The following is a 24941-nucleotide window of genomic DNA, read 5'->3' as shown; positions in this document are numbered from 1 at the left end:
GATTTTGCATATAAAATTAAAGATCCATAAGAAATAACCTGACATTGCCTGACGTGACACCAAATTAGGTGCCATCTTGTTTGAACAATTTTGTATTCTGCTAATTAACATTGTATTAAATTATGAGTGTTTAGTTCATTCACAAAACATCAAAAAGTCCAACTCACAATTTGTACAAAAATTTGAGGAAAGAAGAATTTTCAGTTTTTTTACTATTAAAAATTAAGAAAATATGACACAACATTAATTAGGAACATGCAGTTGTGGTTGAGTAATCAATAATATGAATTTGTGATAACGCATACTATAGTTATGTATGAAATTTATTACATTTTCTTTTTTCAGGTATGGTGAAAAATCTTAAGTTGGGCAACATTATGTTTTTAGAGTGAGTATTATAGATTTAGGTATTTAAAATGGCTGTTCTGATTTAAACTACTATAAATTTATTTTAGTAACATAAATGAACTGATCTTATATTTTATTTTATTCATGTTATGTTGTTCATTTTCACTGGTAATGATATGATTTTATCTTCTTTATAAATGTAGTTTTGTGATTCTTTTTGTTGACACATCAAATTCTCTTGCAGTTTTATGGTGATTGATCTACAAGCAGAAAAGAAGTTCATAGTTAGTATGAATGCCAGTGTCTGTTTAGAAGAAGGAAAAGCTTGTGATATAACCTTAGAAATTGTTAAGGACCTGTATCTTCCAAAAATTGCTTGTGATTGGAGTGTCAGTTTTAACAATTTCTCAGCCTCCGATTTCCTGACTGAGCAAGGACTTTCTCTCCAGAGCCAATTGACAGATATTTTAGTAAAGCAGATTTTAGAGAAACTTGGTATCGCTGAATACCTACAAGATCCACAATGTGACATTAACAGTCAAATGTACCAATCACTGCCAGGAGATTCTGTCGGTTGGAGAGACGGTAAGTATATTCACTATTTATTATGTTTTGATGTGTTCAAAGGTGGATGTAATTGAAAAGTACTGTAGTTGTAAAAGAGAGGCAAAAGATACCAGAGGGACATTAAACATCATTACTTGTAAATAAACTGACAAGTCTATGGCTAAACGGCCATGTAATTTAGTTGTTCTTTCAACAAAGGTTTCAAAGGAGTAGATATAAACAGAATCATTGCTTTGTCTTAAAATGGCAAAATAGTTATTTTCTTCAATCATTTCCATATTATGTAAATTTAATTAATAAATGAATAGTATTATACAAGTTGGCGGGTGAATGGGGTGCAGATTATACACAAATGAGGACTATACACAGCCAAATACGGTAGTTTGATCATCTTTTAACCAATAAGGACTCTTATACATTTAGTAATAAGTAAATTAAATATAACCAATAAAATTAAAAATTTGCTAATTCAGATCAACATCTATTTATGAGAATAAGACATCATGTGCTATTGCTTATATCTAAACGTAAATAGAAAGATTACATTATAAGACAGATTTATTATTTTGACCTTTTCTCCTCTTCTCAATGTAATGAGTTTGAACAATGTTATTTGATATTAAGGCTTTGTTGCTTATTTTAGAATGTCCTGGAGGACTAGGAAACTTAACAGCACTGACTCCATTATCTATAGCCACACCTAAGGGATACGTCTCATCACGCTGTACTTACATAGACTTCTGTTTATATATACCATTACTCAGGACGTCACTCCATGCTTACTTTGACCTCAATATGTGTGAAAGGTCATTCAAGATTGGAATAGAAAAGCTTGTCATTGATCTGGACTTTCTGACATACGCCTGGGGTAAGTTAAATTTAAGAAGTCTTGTTTTATTGTCTACTTGTACAATTTTGAAAGAAAAAAACACTTTTAATAAGTTTTTTAATTAATTTTCTCTAGTTTTATATATAACCTGATGAATCAAACAATAAAAAGAAACCCAGTTAAAATTATTTTATTTATTTTAAAATCTTATTTTACAGGACAAAGAGATACCAAGGATTTGTTAGATGCCTATATATTTGAGTACGTATATGCATTGATAATAAGTGCTGTCCAAATTATAATCGTATGTGGGGTGAGCTGCTTGAAATAAAAAAGTGAAGGATGCTTGTATCTTTGTTAAAAACAAGAAATCTTAAACATTTATGTGGAATTCTGATTTTTTTAAATTTTTATGTGTCGGCTCAAATCAAATGCAGAAAACGGTTAACATGCAATACATTGTAACACATGTTTATTTTAAAATGCTAAATATCTGAGTCTAAGTGCTTTAAATCGGTAAAATTGATATAAATACACTAAAAGAAGAATATTCCGTTTAAAGATATCTAATTGTGGGTAAATAGAAGCATACAAATGCTGTAAAACCTATATTAAAAGAGGGAAGATAAAATTATGTTAGAAGGAAATATTTTTACCCTTTTTCGAGGACTTTTAATATTGGCCAATTTGTATTGCAGTTTTCTGGTTGACTACAATGAGGTGGATGAGTATTTCCGTGTAGACCTGAACATGAGTATGTACTTAGACAGAAGTCAGCAGTACGTAACCTTTGAACTCTTCAAGAGACAAGAACTACCAATTCCTGTCTGTGACTATGATACAAGTTATGGAGTACCAGGTATTTCTTATGATATTTTTAAAAATCCGTAAATGAGGAATGATAAGACTTTTTACCTTTAGCAGATCTATATTTTTGAATGTATAGACAAATAAAATAGCATGTGTATAGAGGTGATTGAGGACATTTTCACAGATCTTCAACTTACAGTTTAATGAAAATGTGTTTTCTTTAGTTTATACTAATAAATAAATATATTAAACTATCTAACCTTCTTTCTGACTGTCCTAATTGATAAGACTTAATTTTTTCGAACTTTTAAAGTTTGAATTTTATTGTTACTTATATTATTTCTATTACCAATTTGGACTAGAATACAAATTGAAAATCTCTTTTCAATATGATAATATCAAACAATTCAAGCAATTAATAATCTACTTACTATTTTAGGATTCAACTTAAACAGTTGGTATACTTATCAAGGCTTACCACAAGGTTCCTTACTTACACCTGCTAAGGCTTCAAGCCTACTGGAATTCCTGAAAATTGGTGAAATGATGTCTCCCACGCAGTGTCAACCGTCAGGAGATAAGTACAGTCCATCTGTTGCTGGATGGAAGAATGGTAAAATTATTTCTCCCTGTATTTTGTTTGATATATATGTATATATATAAAAAAGAAGATGTGGAATGATTGCCAATGAGACAACTCTCCACAAGAGACCAAATGATAATGAAATTTACTACTATAGGTCACTGTTTGGCCTTCAACAATGAGCAAAGCCCATGAATAGTTGAAATAAAAAAGTAAGAAAGTATAAAGAGAATAATCAAAATCATCAGTAAAAACAAACACATTGACCAAAGCAAAAGGACAATTCTACAAAAAAACCCAGAGATTTGTTAGCATTAACCCTTAAAAAAGGTGGGTGAGCTCAAGTGCTCTATGAGGGTAGGAAGTTCCTGTGGCACCCATCACGTATGATCTATGTTTAAAAGGTAAACAAAAATATCAATAGTTTTTAATAAAATGGAAAAGCTTTTTAGTATGTATTTCTTCAATGTTTTACATGGGAAAGAACCTTATTTAAGTTTAAGCAGAATATAAGCATTGCAATTTCAGTTTGTAAATTGAAATAGAAAATAAAAATAAACATTGAAACTTTATATGACATATATTTATGATTTTAAATATGTTTACAGCGTGTCCACTTGATGTTCCCATGGCAACACTCCATTCCTCGTCAGTAGGATCCATTGCTGAAGTGTGTACAGCCGTAGATTTCTGTTCTGATGTTGATTTCCTGGGACGTCCATTCCATACATACATTGACCTAGATCCATGTACAAACATCGGCAAAATTGGCATTGAACGATTTAGTCTAAGTTTAGATTTATCTGATCCAACCATTTTTGGTAATTATCAGTTTCTTCATTCATAATAAAGCTAATGATCCCTTTTAACCTTTGTCCCCTACTTACACTCCTTAGAAAAAGAGAAAGAAATCTTTGTACGTACATTTTCATTTGGTAAAAAAAAAAATTATTACATGTCCTTTTGATATTGAAGATTGTTTGTAAATTATGGAACTTTGCCTCATGTTATTTTTGTTGATTTGTTTGTTTTAAAACAGTCATTTATAGATTGAAAAAGCTATTATAAAAGATTCCTTGTTTCCCATCATTTGGCATAGACTAGTCATTTGAAATGATTGAAACTTTGGCATAATTTGCCAAATAGATAATTAGAATTTTTTTTAACTTTTTTTACTGAATTTGAAGTTATATTTATTGTTACAGGTGTGGAGAAGAAGTTTAATTTGAAAGGAGTTGTAAAGTTGACGTAAGTAAAATTTGAATTATTCAATCATCAAAACTTTTTATACACAAAAAGTAATGAATTTAATATCTTAATTTTTTTCATGTTTTCACAAAAAAATGTTGGTAAATTTGTACCATTTTTATTCAAAATTATACAATTAATATTCTGACTATGGTCTCATTAGTAATTGCATCATCGGTATTATGATTATTTGTCTTACAGATATAAAATAGAGAAATTCCCAGTGGAGCGTCAATACAAAGTCAACCTTAAAGTCCAGATATGTTTCAACAGTTCCTCATTATGTGAGATAGAGATGGATGCCTTTACTGATGCTATGATACCATGGAGACAATGTGCCTGGAATCTGACGTATTCTACATCAGGTAAAGTGACATGTATTTTATGTGCTTTTCATTTGATTTACCAAGGAAGTCTTGGGTAAAAGGTTCTGTGAGATATTACTTATTGGAAGAAAGTAACATATGAAATATAATTCTGCATCTGTCAAATACCTTGGTACTTAAATTGATGAGAAAATGCCATATGAAACCATCTTATTTTATCCTCTGAAGTTTCTGATGACACTTTAGTATTGTATGGTCAAAAACTTGCTATTGTGACCTCTAAGGAAAGTCTGTTGATGAATGTAAACAGATTGTTTTAAGTCAACTCGACTTTGAGGGAATGGAATTAAAAATGAGTTCATATCATATATAAATAATGTAATCAGATAAACAAGGTCAATGAGTTGGAAGATTAGCATAATGTTTTAAAAGTACCCAAGGAAAAAAAAAAGAATCTTTACTAATGATTTTTTCCATAAGTTTACAAAATGCTACGAGCATCTTAAAGTCATGAGTGAGAAAAATACTATTTTTTATGCCCCAACGCAGTTTTCCTCAACCAAATGTTATGAAACATATACACAATGCTTATTACCACTAAATACAGATCAAGTTTGAATTTTGGTGGTGTCACTTTTACCGTTCTAGTTTACCATAGTACCCATATTTTAATGTCAGACACTTCACAAATAACTTTGTATTTCATGCTTGATTGTCACTGTTATAGATTGAATTATTGTTATAATTTCAGGATTTTCATTGGCTAGTCACCTGACCAGTATTGGTAAAACATCAGGACAGACATTTACAGCACAGGAAAAGACTGATCTGTTCAACTTACTGGGAATAAACTCCTATATTTTGGGAACTCCTTGTGCAGTGGCTGATTATTCACCAATCGGTGCAGAGAGGTGGCAAAAAGGTAATGTTTTACTGCTATGTCTTTCAGGATTGATTATCACTTTTATCTGAATGGTTGACCTCATTAATCATAGTTAATAATGCTCGTGTTGAAGGTTTTTTTCCCCAAAAAATTAAAAATGTAGTTATTTATATTTTTAATGTGTCATATTCAAGTTTCGTCATAGTTATTGTGTTACATTTATATTCTGTTGCAAGTTTAATTTGAAAACATATTTGACAAGATCTATCAAAAGATTGAACCAATTTTCATGAGAAATTGAAAATTTAAATTTAAAGGGAGATAATTATACAGAATTATCTATCCTCACTTATCTGTTGAAGATTGTTTGCTTACTTTTCAATAAATTCATGTCTTAGGAACACCATTTCCTTCACCTTTCATTGAAATAAGATGGTGCAGGTAGTAGTTTATTAAGATTTGTTCGACTCTAATTTGAAAAATATATTTTTCACAGATTGTGCAGCAGACGTTACCTTGCCAACACTTCCTGCCAATGCAGCCTGTAACATCCATGATAAGTGTACTGCTGTAGATTGTTGTATGTACTCTGATTTCCTGCAACAAGGTTTCCATTCCTTTGTTGAATTGGATCCTTGTAACCACAAACTACAATTTGGTATAGAAAGGGTTTATGAAACAGTTGATCTCAATGGATATGCTTTCGGTAAGTTCCTTTTTTAATTTAAAAAATCATTACAAAGTTGCTAACTTGTGATTATAGTGGTCAATATTTTAGAAAAAGGTAATATTCTGATATAGTTTTACAAACTTGTTGCCAATCAAGTGACTTAAATTTTAATAATAACAAACTTTTTTGATACAATGCCCCTGTTGTAAAAATTCAGGAAAATAAGTATCTGATAAGAAAAAGTGGTTCAACAGAATTTATACTTGAGCTCTAATTTATTCCGAGCTAAGGACTTGTTAAGGACAAATGCATGGGTCTGAAGGTTTTTCTTTATTTTGTTCAAATTTGATACCAGATCTTGCAAAAAATGTGTTTGACTTGATTTATTGATTTTATGTCACTTTGTTTGTATTTTGCTGTTTGATAACAATGAAATTAAAAAAAAAAAATTATGATGCAAGTATTTTAAAGGGAATGTTTAAGGAGATCTGATCATAACAGTTTCTTGAAAAAAAGATCTGTTTAATTATAGGTGTTGAAGAGACGAAGACATTGATGAATGTTGTCAGACTCACGTAAGATATTTGACGTAGATAACATCTTTATTGGATCATAATTTCATGAAAAACCAGGCAAAAAAGCATTTCCCCCTAAAGATATAAACTATATCTAAACAATTTTGAAAGGTTTTCTATAACAAGTTAATGAGTTGTCACCATACAATACCTACACACAAGTAGAATTCTTTGATGACTGCTAAGCATCTTTGCTGTAATGGAATTAATTCTGAGATTCTAAACTTAAAATTTCCACAACCAAATGGGGAGGAGAAGAAGGATTTTATATCATCTTTGATATAATAAAAACTGTTTGCCTTTTTTGAGACATACTTGAAAATGGAGCATGAGATAATTATTTGAAAAAAAATATCGGAGCAAGATATTGATAAAAATAATGATTGAAAAATAAAAAGATGGTATTGCTAATTTTTTAATTGATTTGCCAATAGTTAGGAATAAACCATAACTAATTTAATTGAAATAAGAATTTGTACAGAATACAGGAAGAAACAAAAGAATAAATCTCTTCTTGGAACATTGGACCTTGCTGTCAAAATAACCATGAAAACATTTAGGAATATTGTTCTCTTAAAATATTTCTTTAAAATAAATGGATAAAAAATTGATGTTTGTATATGATATTTTCAGATATACAATCACAAATCTACAGTCAGCAGGAAAATACCAGCTAGATATGACAATGAAGATATGTTTTGAAACATCAGGGTCATGTGACTTTGAAATGACCATCTTCAGTGGTACACAACTTCCTAAACAGTATTGCTTCACTGGTTCAACTTTCTTTGATTCAGGTAAGTTTATTCAATTTTGTAATCTCTTTTTAAATGGTTCAAGTTGTGTACTTTCAATTACGTTGATATTCATGCTGCAAATCATGTATGCAATGCTGCTACCAGACAGATCACATCAATTTTGTATGGGTACTTCGATTTTGTGCTTTTTACACCTCAGTTACTGAGAAACATGTGAAACAGTTAATATTGTAAGTGCAATTATTTTCAGAACATCTTTGCAGTATCTCAAATATGATAACACTGAATAAAGGTGCTCATTTTTACTGTACTTCAAATTCAGAAATTATTTTGTTCTTTTATTATTGGATTATTAAACAATTATAAAATAAGGCATACAAATAATGATATCAAAATTAAGAATGCAAGGTTTTCATCTTTGCCAAACCTGTTTCGTTGCATTTTTGGCAAGATTAATAATACTTCAAAAATATCTGATTTTACAGTATTTCAAAATGTGAAATAAATAAAGATGACCTTCATGTACATTAGTTTATTGGAATTCTCATTTACATAAATTTGCATATTTATTTTACAGCATTTTCATTGGATAGCTTTTTGCTGGGTGAGAATCAAGCAAAGATTGATCCATTACCATCAGGGACAACAACCAAACTGTTACAAGATACTGGAATCAGTGACTACCTCCAAGTAACTGCATGTGATCACTCTGTCCTACCTTTCACCACAGCTAATGGCAGACTAAATGATGGTAAGAACATGACTCTTGTTTTTATCAGAATATTTGTTACTATTTTTAATTGATTTTTTATTTTCAACTTCAATTTGTATGGCCTATGTTAAATTTGTGTGAATTTAATTCTTCATGTAAAAGTATGTAAGTATTTTAAAGTAATAAAAAGATGTTTGGCACATATTCATGTGCATATTTTAAAGTATAGTTAGTACTTATTTGTTTTTCAGAGTGTGGTAAACTTGAGAACTCCATTACTCTACCAGCAGACATTTCATTAAACATCCAATCAGATTGTACCTCAGTTTCCATGTGTTCTGACATTGGGTTTATTGATAAGAAAATCCAGTCTACATTGAAACTGGATCCCTGTACATATGAAATCACTCTTGGCATTGAGACAATGGAGACAACTGTATCCTTGTTACAGTTCCAGTGGGGAAAACCACAATCCTTTGCCTTACAAGGAGGACTTAGAATGGAGTAAGTTTAATCTGTAGAAGAATATATTTTAAGAAATGCTATGAGAATATTTGTTTATTTGTAATATTTTTTGTGTCACCTGTAACATTAGTTCTGAAATCAAAACTCTTTAGTGTTATATTTTGGTCCCCGGCAGAATAAGTGACATAAACAAATGTTGTATCTAGTGATAAGATTATAAAAGGCGAGACATATAACTGTCTTTTTACCATTTATGAGGATTTTATAGTGTACCAAAAGTAATATAAAATCAACAAAATCAAAAACTTGCTACTGATTGTATACTATATTGTTGATAACCTGGCTTAGCCAACTGTAGAGTCTTTTGTGCTACATTTCTTTTCTTTTTTTAACGTACTTATATTCTTTTTCCAATTTTTTCCAGCTATGTGATCCATGATTTAACCAGTGAAGGAATGTACCTGGTATCTGTTGACATGGGTCTGTGTATGGAGACTTCTGACAGAGACAGTTGTGATGTTAAACATACAGTATTAGATAATGTCAAACTGGCAAAGAAGTCCTGTAATTGGAACAATGGATTTGCATTCTCTGGCAATCCTAGTAAGAAAAGTTAAAGTTTTGTTATAATTTTTTTCGTCTAATTGCTATTCACAAATGATTCTATTACGATTTTTTTACTATACTTGTAAAAAAATTCAGATTATATACATTATATATGTTTATGTGTCTATTATTTTTCATCTATAATATGACCTTTAAGTTTGTCAGTAGTACATGTACCAGCATTGATTAAAGAAAAACATTTGTATATATAATAATTTTAATTAAAACATATGTAGAATATATTAAGAATTTCAATGTAGAATCAATTTTAGCCAAACAGTAAGAACTAAGATATTTTTCTTAATTAATTATAGTTTTATATTTCATTTTTTAAAGACCAATTTCTTTTTTTTCAAGAAATCTGACTATGATTTTCATTATTTTAGGTTTTGATTTGACAACCTGGCTATCAACTAACAGTTATACAGACTCAAATCCTTTGTCAGAACTTGTCGTCATTGAACTTGAAAGATTCTTACAGTTTGAAGATTATCTGCAGCCGAGCCACTGTGTGGCATCTTCTGCTCCGTATACACCTGTCAACTCTGAAGGCTGGGCTATTAGTACAGGTAATATTATATACAACTTAGCCATTATGTGGAATCTCTCGTACACCAGTTAACTTTGGTGGACAAATGTATATTGTTTAAATTAGAAGTACATGCATTGTTTGTTCACAGTTCTACTTACATTAGTTAACATGTTAAATACTTGATGGTATTTCATTAGAAGGTTGCATTGTCATAATTCAACTTTTGTCTTACTTTTTTGTGTAGATTTTTCTTGTTGTTTTAATAAATTGAAAAATTATTAGCCTGAGTGGTTTGGTCTTCAAGAATGTCCTCGAAACGACTTTCTGTAATTATATATGCATTTTTTTGACAGGATGTCAGAATGCACCAACACTCACTACTTTGCCTGGTTCTGGTATTGTATGTAACCTTGGTGACAGCTGTACTAAAATTGACTGCTGTGTTGACATTGCCAAGTTAGATACGACCTTTAGAGTTTATGCAGACCTTGATGTGTGTAGTAGGGAGTTTACAGTTGGTATAGAGAATTTCAACAGGACTATATCCTTGTATAGTTTCCAGTATGCACAAGAAGATGCATTCTCCTTCGGGGGACTTGTTAATATCAAGTAAGAACTATATTTACATTGAATTTGAGATTTCATTTCATCTTTTTAGATAAGATTATTTGTAAAGCTGTCATTTTATATTCTTTTGGTGTTATTTCAAATCAAATGTTTCTACCAACCCCAATTTCAGACACTGTGAACATATTTTTTTCCTTATTTTGATAGCTCCAATTTGTTGTAAAAAAAGGACAAATAATTTTCAAAATTTATGGATGCATACTTTCTGAAAAGGATATTGACAGTATTTGAACAAAAATTGAATGAAACAATTTCTGTTCAAAAAGATTGTTTTATTTTTAATATGCGACTTCACTCAGTGACTGAGCATGTAATGTTACCTTCCTTCCAAAATCCAGCAGGTTTTAAGTTTTATCCCCCCTATTTTTCAGATACAAAGTAGTGAACTACCAGAGTGAGAGAGTGTTTGTAGTTAATATGGACATTGAAGTTTGTTATTCTGCTACTGGACCATGTGCAGTACAACACACTGTATTGACTGATGTAAAGTTACCCAAATCTTCATGTAACTACACTCAGCCATATGTCATTCCTGGTAAGTACAACACACAGTATTGACTGATGTAAAGTTACCAAAATCTTCATGTAACTACACTCAGCCATATGCCATTCCTGGTAAGTACAACACACAGTACTGACTGATGTAAAGTTACCCAAATCTTCATGTAACTACAGCCAGCCATATGCCATTCCTGGTAAGTACAACACACAGTATTGACTTTTGTTAAGTTACCCAAATCTTCGTGTAACTACAGCCAGCCATATGCCATTCCTGGTTAGTACTTTTAGATTGAAAATTAACTTTCAATGTTTGGGATAGAGGCTATTACAGGAAAAAAATGTCTGGGAGGTTTGGACACCACATGATGTTTCTTTCTGTAGATGATGGGAAGGACACATTAGAACAATTATGTTACAAATAAAAAAAGAAATTGTGGGTAGGAATGTATAAAAAATTGTTGTCAAATACCCTTGTACATTTTTTTTCCTGGCAAAGCCATAATTTAGAAAAATTGGAATGGGAGAACTTTTTTTTTATGAGTATGAATGTTTTGTGCTTTACAAAAAATTCATTCATTTCCATCTTTTAATAAGACAACTTCATTCAAGAGGCCGGAGACCAGGAAATAATTTTAAATATTTCTCTGTTGGTAAAATATCACAGACTAAAAAAAAACATATTTGAATTTAAATATGCTTATACCTAAATCCTAATTGTAGTACTTGTACTGATATTCTAATGATCTTTACAGATTTCTCATTGGTGTCTTACATGAGTGAGTTGGATGTAAACACTAATGTCAATCAGTTACCAAGTTGGGCTGTTGACTTACTGATGGAAGAATTAGGAATAGCAGGTTTCCAAAAAGATCCTCAATGTGACTTAACAAGCTATTCTGGAGCTCTATCCAATGGATGGGATTCAACAGGTAAAGTTTTTACATCACAAAAGTAATCTCATGCTATTCCTATAAATGGAGTTTGAAATCTATTACAAGAAAAAATTTCAGCTACAAACTGTAATTATCTTTTAAACAGAAACATTGACGACTTAAAAAGAAGCAGTTGTGTAATAAGACACCACATGTTTAAAAGAATGAGTTGATTGAAAGACTTCATGTTTATATAAAAAAAATAAAAAAATCTCATGCATACAATACTCAATAGTTGGTGATGGGTTCATAAGGCCAACTCAATCCAAGCAATTAAAAATGGTTATATTATCTGCTTTCTAAGCTGGTACACAGAATTGAAGAATATAAGCAAAGACTGGTCCACAATTTTGTAGTCATAATAATGTGTCCAGATAGGATGATGGGGATTCCTGAGAACAGTTACCTTGTGAATGAGCACTTTGAAAAATTGACCCAGCATGTCAGTCTAGTTCAAAGAAGGGTTCAAATTTTTAATAATACATGGGTGTTATATGCATATACTATTTGCCACATAATGTAATTATCAATTCATTGTTGTCGACAACAATTTGTAAGTACATTTTCAACAAATTACTTTCCAGCTTGTGGAGAACTTATAACACTACCACAGTTACCAGCCTATACAAGATGTAGGTTACCAAGTTACTGTACTGGTGCCCAGTGCTGTTCTAACATTGGATATCTTGGGAGAAAGTTGGAAGCCTTTGTCTTGGTGGATCCATGTAGTTATTCTGTCAGTATTGGACTGGAGAAAAGAAATATCAATGTAACATTACTGGAGTTTACACAAGGCAGTTGGCAGACAGTCACTTTAGGAAATTTGCTCAGGCTACAGTAAGTTTTTTGTGATGATACACACATTGGCTTTTGTTTATTGTCTTTATCAGGTGTTATGAACATAAAGTAAAAAGTAAAAAAATGTGATCTGAATAAAGCTGTGAAGCATACTGTTTGTTGGCTTTAGCAGCATCAACAATGCCAAAAACAGTATGCTTAACAGCATAACTGGTGAGACAGATCAGTGTCAACAGTTTTTTATTTCAACAAACAATTATCTGAATAGCTCTTCGAAAATTTTTATTTTCACAAGATACAAAAAAATTTATAGAATCATATCTGCTTTCAGCTTAAGGACAGTCTTGTCCTTTAGGAATTTTTTTTTAATATGTTGTACATCATTCATATTTTATCATTTTATATTCTAGGTACAAAGCAGAGGAGTTGACAGCTGAGAAGGTTTACTTGTTGTACATGACGATCAGTATATGTTTTGAAACTGTCGGAGATTGCCGTTATACTTACACTGTATTTGATGGTGTAAAGATTCCTAAACAACCATGTGACTGGACTGGAGGATATGCTATACCAGGTCTGTAGAATGACATGCTTCACACATTACACTCTTATAACTTGCGTTTGTAAAACTTAATTTTAACTTAGAAAAGTGCAATTAAACATTAATTATGGTGAGTGTTAATTCAATATTTTTATGTTTATTCATAAAATTATTTTAATTTAAATATGCACTTAATTTTTTTATAGGGTTCAATTTGAATTCTTACCTAACTGGACAAGGATATGCCACAAGTACACCACTGAATTCATTAGTATCCTCACAACTCTTGGAATACCTGGGAGTAGCCAGTTTACTGAAAACAACAGCTGATCAGTGTCAAATGTCAGATCCAATGTATACATCTCCAACTAATGGCTGGACGAAAGACGCAGGTAATTGAATTAAACTGAAAGGAGGTTCCTTATGTAGGTCAATATATATTTAGGTATAATTGTCTATTTACAGCTTACATGAAGTAGAAAACATAAATCAAACAAAAACGAATGTCTTCATTTCATCTTTTCACTTGGTTTTCTTAAATTGAGGAATGTTTTTTGTAATAAAACCCAGCTGCTTTTAAGCTTTGTGCACACTCAATTCAATAGAATTTAAAACTAAAAAAAAGATCTTGTTTAAGAATTTTATGCTATGCCATTTTTTCATGAAAATTAAACGAATTAAAATTATAAATTCATGCTTTTGATTTACAAATAGTAGAGAAATGACTAGAAAACTACCCAGCCTAGGCTAATAACTTAAATGTGTTTTTGACAAGGGTTCCAAATATAGAGAACAAAAATGAAAACTTTGTAACTCCTCGTCCTTATTTTCACATCTATTTCAAACTGAGTACTTTTTTATATTTCAGGTTGTACATCAGCAGTAACTCTACCAACTCTAGGAAGTAATAGTGTTTGTCACTTATATGATACCTGTACTGGTATATCATGTTGTCTACATTCTACAACTGTTGATAGAAACTTCAATGTCTTCCTCAAACTGGATCCCTGTACACAGAAACTAGACATTGGTATAGAAAAGTACCAGTTTGACTTTTCACTCTACACCTTCACATTTGAGACGACACAGTATTTCCATATTGACAGAGTTATTGAAATTGAGTGAGTAAATGTGTTCTTTCTTTCATTTATGGCTAAGCAAAAAATGTCATTGAAATTTTTCTTTAGATTATATTTATATGTATTAGGTTGTTGTCTCTTTGACACTTAACCCATTTTCATTCTCAATTTTATTAAGGTGGTACCTAACACTACAGGGAGATAACTCTGTAAAATCAGCAGAACGTTTTAATGACGTTGTGTTGTTAAGGGAATATTAAGCATCTCAATGATCAAAATAAGTGTTTGTCAAACTGCTATATAACCAGTGTAATTTTTCTGACTAAACAGTTGGTTCAAATTTTTTGAATTTTTTATATTTTTGTTAAAGGGTCAAAGTAAATACTGTGTCAAAATTTTATGAAAATTAAACGAGCCAAATTAATTTTAGTGAAAGTGTTGGGTACCACCTTAATGTTTTGAGTATCTGCAATTTATTTAGATGTGTAAGATACTGATTGATAGTTATATTCAGCTTAAATAGGAAAGTTATTATTGAGTCTGAACTCTTTCAGGTTGCACTTTGTAAATACAGCTGTTTCCCAAACCACGCCTCTTTTGGGGAGATTTAGAATATTCATAAATAATTAATTTTGTTTACATGCTGGTCCCCAGTTCTGATCTGTAGGTTGCATCTCATAGAGACATAACTTGTGAATGTTTACCAGTAAATATACATGTGAATCAAGGCTTCCAAATGGTCATATATTCCGGTCATTTGTATAATGTCCGGTAAAAGTCCAGCTTGGCAAAGCATGAAACGGTCATCTACTTTTTTTTCCAAGGCTTTTTGGGTCATTTTAACATAATTCACGATGTTTTTGACCCAACCTTTTGCCTTTAACATCCACACATTTACGGTCATAAAAGTGACATGATGATTAATTACTATCAAAACAACCCTTTCTTCAATACTTCTAATTTTAATCAAGGCTAATTAATTGTTGGACAGCTGAAATCTACCTGTTCAGGTGACAGGTAAACTATTTTCAGTGATGGTCATCGTAAAAATTATCGGTCGATTCACAATTATTTTCTTACATTTCAGCGGTTTGTATCTAATTGATTTAGTCCAAAAGAATGAAATTATAAGAAATTAGTTTATCAACATGATTTGATGAAAAATTTAAAAAGGTTTTAAATGAAAACTCGTCAGCACTACGTTGTATGAACTAGAACACGTGTACGCATGTGCACAGGTGGGAAATTTAATTATGCATCCTACATTTCTTCAAAAATGCTAAAATTAAAATTGATACCTGTATCTAACGTTCATTTCAAGTATTTTGTTGAAGAAATAACGTGGAAAGAGCTTCTCCACTCAGTTGTGCTTTGTAAGCGTTTATGTATCCATTTCTGGTCCATGTTTTACCAATCCGGTTTAGAAAATGTGATTTTAAAAACGAAAGTAAAGGTTTTGACAATGTCATTTTACACAAATAAACAGTCTAAGGCAGATATGAGCAGGCTGATGTGAACACTATGAATGATGCACTGCCAATTCAACTGTTCACATCCGAACATCAAATTCATATCAAAGTAAAGTTAAAAATCATTTTTTTTTTAATCTAACGTCAATCATTGGAATGGCCATCTGATTACCATAACTGCCTTTTGTGACTAAGTCTTAAGGGATTGAAATCAGGATCAGATATAAAATTTCCGGCTGGCTCAAATATTTTTTGATGTGAATATTTCTTATATTGAAATTTGTGGTAACCCTACAGTTGAGGTCGTGGTAGTTAAGAAATTTAGTGTTAGTTTAAACTCTTAGAACTTCGGGGGATGTAACATTGAAAATATGCAGCACAGCCCTATCTTTTGACCTTTGAAACAAATAGAAGTGCATATAAACTTCCATTCTAGGATTTTTATCAAAACTTCATAGTAAAAGTGGTACAGTTTTAGCCGTAAAGGGAGTTCCTATGGGAAAAGGAATTGTCAGTATTTACAGAAATGCAACCTTCAATCGAAATGTATTATTTTGAACATTTTAAGACTGCATTGCATATTTTTCATCTTTCATATAAATATGTTATTATGGTTGTTTACATATTTTTACTCTATAAATATGAATATGAAACACTAAAAAAAAAGCATCATGTTTCTTATACTAATTTCTTAACAGGTACAAAATGACAGATTTGGTTGGTGAAATGGTCTATCTTGTGGATATGAAGGTCAAGATATGTTTCAACGACCCAACACCATGTGACCTCCAAGATACAATAGTACTGAATACCAAATTACCAAAGATGGTGTGTCCGTGGTTTAGAGGATATCCAGATCCAAGTATGAAACACTTATTATATTGCATTATAAATTCTTTTTAAAGATCATAAAGAGTTAATAATCTTTAATTAGAACCAATCATTTGGTGTTATAGATAAAAATGATAATTTTAATATGAAAATAGCTTGATAGTATTTAAAATATCTGAAAAGTTTTTTTTCAAGGCCATTTGCAAGTACATTGCAGAAAGAATTTGATATTTCAAGGACATTGCAAGTACATTGCAGAAAGAATTTGATATTTCAAGGACATTGCAAGGAAGTTTTAATACAATTGGTCCTTTATCTTTCAGGTTGGTCCCTTAATCAATGGTATTTGGACAATTCTTTGACACCAGGTTCTAACTTAGACTCCTCTGCAGTCTCATCCCTGATGGAGTCATCACAGATAGGAGAATATTTACTCAGTCCTATGATATCTAGAGATGATCCCTTTGGTACATATGCTGCTGCCTATCTTGGGTGGAGTTCAGGTATGTGTTTTCGAAAACGAATGTGTACCACTTTAAATATTTAAAACTACTGTTAAAAATGCACTTATTGGGAGTGTTTAATAAAAGAAGAAATATTGGAGGATAAATATAAGTGATGTTTTATATCCTTGTGTGGTTGGGCTATTACTGTGCTTATCCAGTGACCTTTGGGGTATCACATTAGCAATGGCTCAAACAGTTTACCAAATTGCAGTTAGATTTCTTCTCCAACTAACTCATCAACTGGTAAAATGTTTTAGCAGATTGCTCAAGTGAAATGTTGTTAGTATGAAGTGAGTGCTGTAAAATCAAAAGTAATACTTACCATCCAGATCCAGTTAGTTGATATCTTTGTCATTTGTTTCAAACATAAAAATGACTTACTATAGTATGAGTCACTGAATAAGAAGGTCTAATTTTGACATGGAAACTTCTATCATAAATAGATTTTATAAATAAATAGTTGAAAACATTGTTTTGTATGTCTATAATTTATAGCTCCGTTTTCCAACAACAAGTTAGTGCATAATTGTAATTTGGATTTTTTTTTCTAAAGCAATTACTTATCTGCTACCATTAAAGGGAAATAATTTACATTACTGAAAATCAGCAAAATGTTGTCACAATTTTTGTCTGACAAATATCAACTTTCCTCATTTAATTTGTTTGTAACATTACTTTTATGATTATTAAACTTTTATCCTCTGTTTTGAAAAGAAACAATAAAATTTATTTTTAAGATGATTAAAATTTTGAAAAAAATTGTAGGCAAAATCAGAAGCCAGGTATCATTGATTAATTTTTTAGTGTACAATAACTCAATAAAAATTATTTCCCTTTAATGCCAGCAGATCAGTAATTTGTATAGAAAATATTATACGAATCAACTTTGTCTTAGAAGACAAAGCTATAAAATATACATCTACAAAACAATGGTTTGAACTATGTATTTATAAAATCTATTTATGATAGAAGTCTCCATGTCAAAATTAGACCTTCTTATTCAGTGACTCATACTATAGTAAGTTATTTTTGTGTTTGAAACAAATGACAAAGATATCAACTAACTGGATCTGGATGGTAAGTATTACTTTTGATTTCACAGCACTCGGATCACTTCATACTAACAACATTTCACTTGAGCAATCTGCTAAAACATTTCACCAGTTGATCAGTTAGTTGGAGAAGAAATCTAACTGCAATTTGGTAAACTGTTTTGGCCATTGCTATTGTGATACCCCAAAGGTCACTGGATAAGCACTGTAATAGGTTATGGGACAACATATACTGTAATATTTATTCCTGTGGAAATAATATTCCAGAACATTTTTTCCTTTTGGAATGCCTATATCTAGAAATAAGAACATGTAATACATTGTATTATACATCCAACCACATATCTATCAATGTTTACATACCCCATTACCTTTCAGAGTGTACTGAGGCCCCTGTAACTCTTCTTCAAATGGACCAGTCTGTGATATCCTGTAATCTAGAGAGCACCTGCCGTGGATTGAGTTGTGCATTAGACGTACCATTCATCAGTAAAACATTTGAATTCTATATGAGGCTAGAGCAGTGCGATTACATGTTAAAAGTCGGAATTGAACGTCAACAATATGAAAGAACACTTAAAGGATATCAATGGGGAGAATGGACTCATGTTGACCTAAATGGAATATTGAAAATGAGGTGATTAAATAATTTTATTACATTGGTTGCAATGAACTACATTGATTTCCCAGTTAAATAGAAACTGATAATTTCACATGTGAAATTGTATGTAAATTGTATGTATCATACACAACCAAATATTTTGCTTTGTTTAAATTTGGATTTATGTAGGTAACTTTTTGAAATGTATTACTTATCGGCTTTCTTGTATAAATAAATTGAATTATTTTCCAGTTTTGTTCTCCATGACTTGTATGCTGAGCCTGCATTCCTGATTTCTATGAAGCTTAGTTTGTGTTGGGAAGCTAACCAGCCATGTGGAACTGTTTACAATATCTTTGATAAAGTCAGACTACCAAAGAAAGTTTGTGATTGGGACAAGAAGTTCCTTCAAAATGGTAGGTATTCACAAAATTGTTGTCAGTCTCATAGATTCCTTCTAACAGCTGAAATGAAATCAACGAAACTGACAAAAAAAGTGTACATAATAGATGTCTGTCTGTTCAACACTAATGCCTGTGACGCAAAATTCCCCTCATAGAAATTGGATAAAACTTTACATTTTGGAATAATTAACTTAATCAAATAATGGAAGCTCATTTGCTTAAAAAAGTGGATCCAGAAGAAGGGAGAAAAAATGAATATAAAAAGATTAACTGGAAACACAGTGATTATTTATCTTAGCCTGGTGACAGTTTTATTTAATGGCACTTTAAAATAAATTTCAATGTATCCTTTTCAGACTTTTCACTGACTCAGTATAAGACTGACAATAGTATTTCTACCCTGGATGATCATCATGTGTCAGATATTCTACGCTTGACTGGTATTTCACAGTACATGAAGAGGACCCCATGTAGTAGGACTGCAGCTCCTTACACAGGGGCTGATGCAAACAACTGGAAAAATGGTGAGTGATATTTTTAATTGAAAACTGGAGAATATTTTCAGCAGTTTTGAAAAGAAATATCAAAATACCACATTGCAAAACAGAACAAAGGCTAACAAATTAAATTAATGTAATGTAAACTGGTAATACAACTAATATATGATTTCAATTGTCAGTAATAAACCCTGAAATAATTTCTTGTTTTAGAAATTTAAAAAATTAAATGATATTGTACTGATCTTAGATGAATACTTATTGTAATGATAGAAGCAAAATTATTTTTTAAGGCATTGCAAAATTTTAGAAATTTGTATTTAACAAAAATAATAAATATATTTGTGACAACAAAAGGTCAGCCAAAAATCACATCTTTAATTGACCTTAGAGCATACAGATGATTGTAAAGTAACTACAAGGGCAAGCTCTTTACTATATAACACAAGCAAATTCTTTTTATTTTTAGATTGTGTTGATCCTGTTGGTTCTTTATTAAGTTTGGGAAGTGATACCACATGTCACCTTGACTCATCATGTACATCTGTCGATTGTTGTGTGGATTCTACAAGCCTTGGACTGACCTTTAATGGATATGTTAGACTGGATCCTTGTAACTACAAAATTTATATAGGACTAGAGGGTATTGATTTAGACTATACACTCATCGACTTTGCTTTTGGTACAGTGCAACATTATGCCATGAATGAAGTTTTTAATTTAGAGTAAGTATATATAAGAAGTAAAAGTCTGTCAATTTTTGTTCTCATTGCATTGTTTAAGGGAACAGTTTTAAGAAAATCATCTTTAAGAAACAAATAGAGCATGTTTTATGAAAATTAGAAATTTCTAGGAATTTACATTTCAACTTTTGTGAAAATATGAGTTTATTGTTAGATTAATCCTGCTACCTAAGGCATTTATTAAAGCTTAAGTATATATTTTTTAATACATGAAGCAACCATTGTGGATGTCATAGTATGTCTAGAACCAGGAGGGGCGTGTGAAGTGTTAACCAATGAAAGCAACCTTTACCCTCAGTGCTCACAAGCGCTTTGATTATTTTTAATTTCAGTTTTGTGGTAGATGATCTTACAGCAGATAAAGTATATGTTGTTTCTATGAATATATCAGTCTGTCTAGAATCAGGAGGGGCGTGTGAAGTGTATACCCGTGTATTCCAGGATCACAGGTTACCAAAAGCAGAATGTGATTATGATTCACAGTTTGTCATTCCTGGTTAGTAAATCAGATCAATCCTTTATGTGTGATTACACAATATGATTTTCCAATAATTTATTGCTTATAATTTTGTGTCAACAAAAATCAAACCATGGGAAAACTAGAATTGAATGTTACTTGGTTAACCATTGGAAAATCCTATCATGTGAACAGAATCCTGTACAATCAACCTAAACAAATACTCTCAGTACTAAATGATTTGAATTTATTTTCCAAAAAAAAAACAATGTGTTAAAAAAAGATTCATAGCTTGCCTCCCAGAAAAAAAAAAACATATATTCATAAATACTTTTCATACACTATTATAAACCTACACTGAATATTTACGGTAAAAAAAATAATGAGTTTCTTTCAGATTTTTTTTTGCAAGGTATGCAACAGGGGTTGAAGTCATAAAACTTTGCACAGAGCACAGAAATCATTCTCGAAACATGAAATCCAGAATTTTGATTGGTTGATTTTGGAGTATGAGTACAAAAGAAATGACTCGAAAGTTTTATGTCCCCAAGGCCAGATGTTTAAAATAGCGATTTGTTTTTTTCAGGATTCAGTCTGAATGAATACTTAGATGATAAAAGTGTACCTACTAACAGTGTACCACTGGATGTCCACACTATTGCTCAATTGCTGCACGATACAGCTCTCGCACCTTACATGATGGACGATGCTTGTGATCAGAATGTTATCCCATTTTATCCCAATGATAAAGGATGGAACAGAGGTAAGAACACAGTCTGTAGTCATCACATGATTGTCATGTGACCAAACTGTCATACCATAAATGCTTTAAAACTATCTGTGGTAATCACATGATTGTCATGTGACTGATAATACATTTAACTGACAAAATATTATATATACTCTAATATCACACTGTAAAGGATAACAGTATACTGCATAATATACTTATTTTTTTTTTAAGATGAGCTAATATGAAGTTGATATTGTTATTTTGCTTGAAAAGTTGATTATTGTTAAAACTAGAAATTGATGTTATGTGAAAAAAAAGCTAGTAAAGTATTAATTAATCACAGTGACTTGACTGTAAGTGTTGCTATCCACCAATTGCAACTTATTCAAAATTCTGACCAAATTGCAATTTGTTTTATAAAATCAAATTGTTCAACTGGTCAGAAATTTGAACTAACTGCTGTAGAAAACCACAGTCAAGTAGTGAAAGTGCAAGGTGATAAGATAAAACATACTTACAATCCTACAAGACTTTAACTCCACTTTAATGATGTTGTGACATAATCAGTTTATCAGTTTGTATAGGTATATTATAGTCATTTCCATGCTGAAGGAATTGTTATTATTTTGAATTGCTATAAAAATGTCCAAACTAAGCTTTCATATAGTTTTTCTTTCTAAAAGTATTCTATATTCATAAAAATCAGACATTATGTGAATTAAAACATTTCATATTCAGTAAAATATGTGTAAAATTGCAATATGTTTGTAGGAAGTGTCCATGGGGAGATAATCATTTTTTCTTTCAAAAAGTCTATTCAAAAGAATAATATTTTAGGTTATCTCCCCATGGAAACTTATCAAGAGCATATTGTTATTTCACACATATTTTACTGAATATATGATGTTTTATTTAAAATGATATCTGATTCTTATGAATATAGAATACTTTTAGAAAGAAAAACTATATGAAAGCTTAGATTGAACATTTTTATAGCAATTCAAAATAATGACAGTTCCTTCACCATGGAAATGACTATAATATACCTATACAAACTGATAGACTCATTATGTCACAAGAGTTAAAGTCTTATAGGATTGTAAGTATGTTTTATTTTATCACCTTGCACTTTCACATTTTGGCTAAACAATTTGTTCAATATTTTGACCAGTTGAACAATTTGGTTTAATAAAACAAATTGCAATTTGGTCAAAATTTTGAATGAGCTGCAATATCTGAATAACAACACTAACAGTCAAGTCACTGTTAGTGAAAAAGTGAAGAATTAAAATGACAAATTGTAATATTTGAACTAGAGTGAATTAAAACTTGATAAATTATGTAATTTAAAATGCTTTAAAATGAAAAGAAGTGATGGACAAAATTATCTTTGAAGAACTAGTGTCAGATATTATCCTATCAATTATCAAAAGTAAGATTATTATTTTTTTCGATAACCCATTTCAGAGGACAAACATGTAGGAATCTTAAAGAAATGTATATTCATTTATAACCTTAATACAAGCATATTTATTTTATACATCAGTCAGTTATAAATGTAAATAAAATTTATTCGTTTTTTTCCCGTCTTCAGCTTGTGAAGAATATGTAGAATTACCAGTGCTGCAATCTGGTACCATTTGTCATCTGTACAGCTCTTGTACTGGTGTCATGTGTTGTAGCAGCTTCCCAAGGATCAATAGGAATGTTAACACACAGTTAAAACTGGATCCCTGCAACCGTAAAATGATCATAGGCATTGAAAAGCTTGAAATTACCATCAGTTTGTTTGGATATACATATGGTGAAGTCAAAAAAGTAAAATTGCATGGAGTTATTGGTCTTGAGTAAGTACTAGTAGTTAAAGAATGAATTGTTAATGGATTACTTAATTGATCCCAGCTAATGATTTTACATATAAATTTTACGATCCATCACTTTAAAAAAGCTGGAATTTAGTATAAAACACTACAGCTTGAAGCTAAGGCAGCCTAGTCTGTTGATGTAAAAGAAAGTTGAATGTTCTCTTACACTCACAGAAAAAATGAATTTAAAAATTTCAACTTTAATCTTGGCTAAAGAAGTGCAATGTAGGAAATATAAGTTGTTTCATTTGTGATACATACAATATAAGGACTATTTGTTTCAGATAAGTGAATGTTCCAAAAAAATATAATTTCAGGTTCAAAATTGATAATCTTGAAGCAGAAAGGAAGTTTATGGTAGATTTAGAGATGAGTATTTGTATGGAGACAAATGGAACATGTGAAATAACTATCCCTGTCTTGATAAGTACAGCCCTACCAAAGGCACCATGTGATTGGAAGAATGATTATGTTCAAGCAGGTATTTAGAATTCAGGATGATTTAGCATAGATAGTTAAAATACAAATGATATCAGTTTCAGCTCAAGTCAACTCATTTCAAGCTCAAAGGTTTGGAAAGCAAACTATGTTAAAATCATAAAAACCAAAAGCACTTCAGTAAAATAACCAATAACTTAGTAATCTGGATACCAAACCCAATGAAAATGTTCGAAAGTTCCAAATGTTTCTTGTCTTTATGTACCAAAGTGGGATTCAAAAAATTCTTTAACCAACTTTTATTACTTATAAATCTGTATTACAGTGGGAAAAAATGGAGAAAAAAAACCACAGTTGTTAAAGCAGCACAATTAAAACATTTTTATGGCTTTAATGTGTGTTTGATAATGGAATTTCTTGTTACTGAATTGCCAAAGAATAAAATGTCTTTTGTTTCAGATTTTTCATTCCTTGGTTTCCTGAATGAGAAAGGTATAGGTGTGAATGATAATCTGGATACTAATCAACTGTCTGCCCTGATAGAGAGGTTAGCCATTGGAGATTTCTTGATGGACACACAATGTAGTAGTGCTGTGTCTCCTTACAGTGGACATTCAAATGGATGGACTAATTGTAAGTTGTTGTGTGAATATTTTTGTATTGGTAATTAAATTAACCTGACCCATGTTATTCAATGCAATTTATTGGGTACTTGGAAAATGAAGTTAAAACATGATGTGTATATGTATAACCACTCTTGTTAAGAAAATTACCTTATTTGTATATGGTGCATGAATCTTTTTGTTAAATTAATATCTTAATTGGGAGTTATATTCTTTCAATATGGTTATAATTGTAGCTAAACCAATAAAATATATGGGCAAAGTATCTGCTTCAAGTCATGCAATTTCCATCCTATGCTTTATACAGAACAATGTTTAATTTTTAGTTCTGT

The 24941-nt window shown here is 30.9% G+C and overlaps 1 protein-coding gene across 1 annotated transcript in view; it reads left to right on the top strand.

The window, feature by feature from the left end:
• LOC143056305 (uncharacterized) overlaps positions 1–24941 on the top strand; it is a 313066-nt gene that overhangs the window by 196561 nt on the left and 91564 nt on the right. Inside the window, exons 61-96 of the mRNA XM_076229390.1 lie at positions 346–388; positions 593–933; positions 1559–1783; positions 1963–2005; positions 2443–2603; positions 2994–3167; positions 3746–3958; positions 4343–4385; positions 4587–4750; positions 5463–5633; positions 6091–6300; positions 6797–6839; positions 7473–7636; positions 8175–8348; positions 8561–8813; positions 9199–9377; positions 9767–9949; positions 10266–10521; positions 10911–11042; positions 11283–11314; positions 11793–11969; positions 12557–12809; positions 13181–13344; positions 13518–13703; positions 14180–14432; positions 16558–16721; positions 17014–17193; positions 18627–18885; positions 19102–19265; positions 19610–19777; positions 20220–20475; positions 20826–20989; positions 21537–21713; positions 23278–23530; positions 23866–24029; positions 24446–24619. Of these exons, the coding sequence (XP_076085505.1) occupies positions 346–388; positions 593–933; positions 1559–1783; positions 1963–2005; positions 2443–2603; positions 2994–3167; positions 3746–3958; positions 4343–4385; positions 4587–4750; positions 5463–5633; positions 6091–6300; positions 6797–6839; positions 7473–7636; positions 8175–8348; positions 8561–8813; positions 9199–9377; positions 9767–9949; positions 10266–10521; positions 10911–11042; positions 11283–11314; positions 11793–11969; positions 12557–12809; positions 13181–13344; positions 13518–13703; positions 14180–14432; positions 16558–16721; positions 17014–17193; positions 18627–18885; positions 19102–19265; positions 19610–19777; positions 20220–20475; positions 20826–20989; positions 21537–21713; positions 23278–23530; positions 23866–24029; positions 24446–24619 (6360 nt within the window). The remainder of the gene's footprint in view (positions 1–345; positions 389–592; positions 934–1558; positions 1784–1962; positions 2006–2442; positions 2604–2993; positions 3168–3745; positions 3959–4342; positions 4386–4586; positions 4751–5462; positions 5634–6090; positions 6301–6796; positions 6840–7472; positions 7637–8174; positions 8349–8560; positions 8814–9198; positions 9378–9766; positions 9950–10265; positions 10522–10910; positions 11043–11282; positions 11315–11792; positions 11970–12556; positions 12810–13180; positions 13345–13517; positions 13704–14179; positions 14433–16557; positions 16722–17013; positions 17194–18626; positions 18886–19101; positions 19266–19609; positions 19778–20219; positions 20476–20825; positions 20990–21536; positions 21714–23277; positions 23531–23865; positions 24030–24445; positions 24620–24941) is intronic.

The sequence above is a fragment of the Mytilus galloprovincialis genome, chromosome 13, assembly GCF_965363235.1.
Source record: "Mytilus galloprovincialis chromosome 13, xbMytGall1.hap1.1, whole genome shotgun sequence".
Taxonomy (NCBI): Eukaryota; Metazoa; Mollusca; class Bivalvia; order Mytilida; family Mytilidae; genus Mytilus; species Mytilus galloprovincialis.
This window is presented reverse-complemented; position numbering and strand designations above follow the sequence as displayed.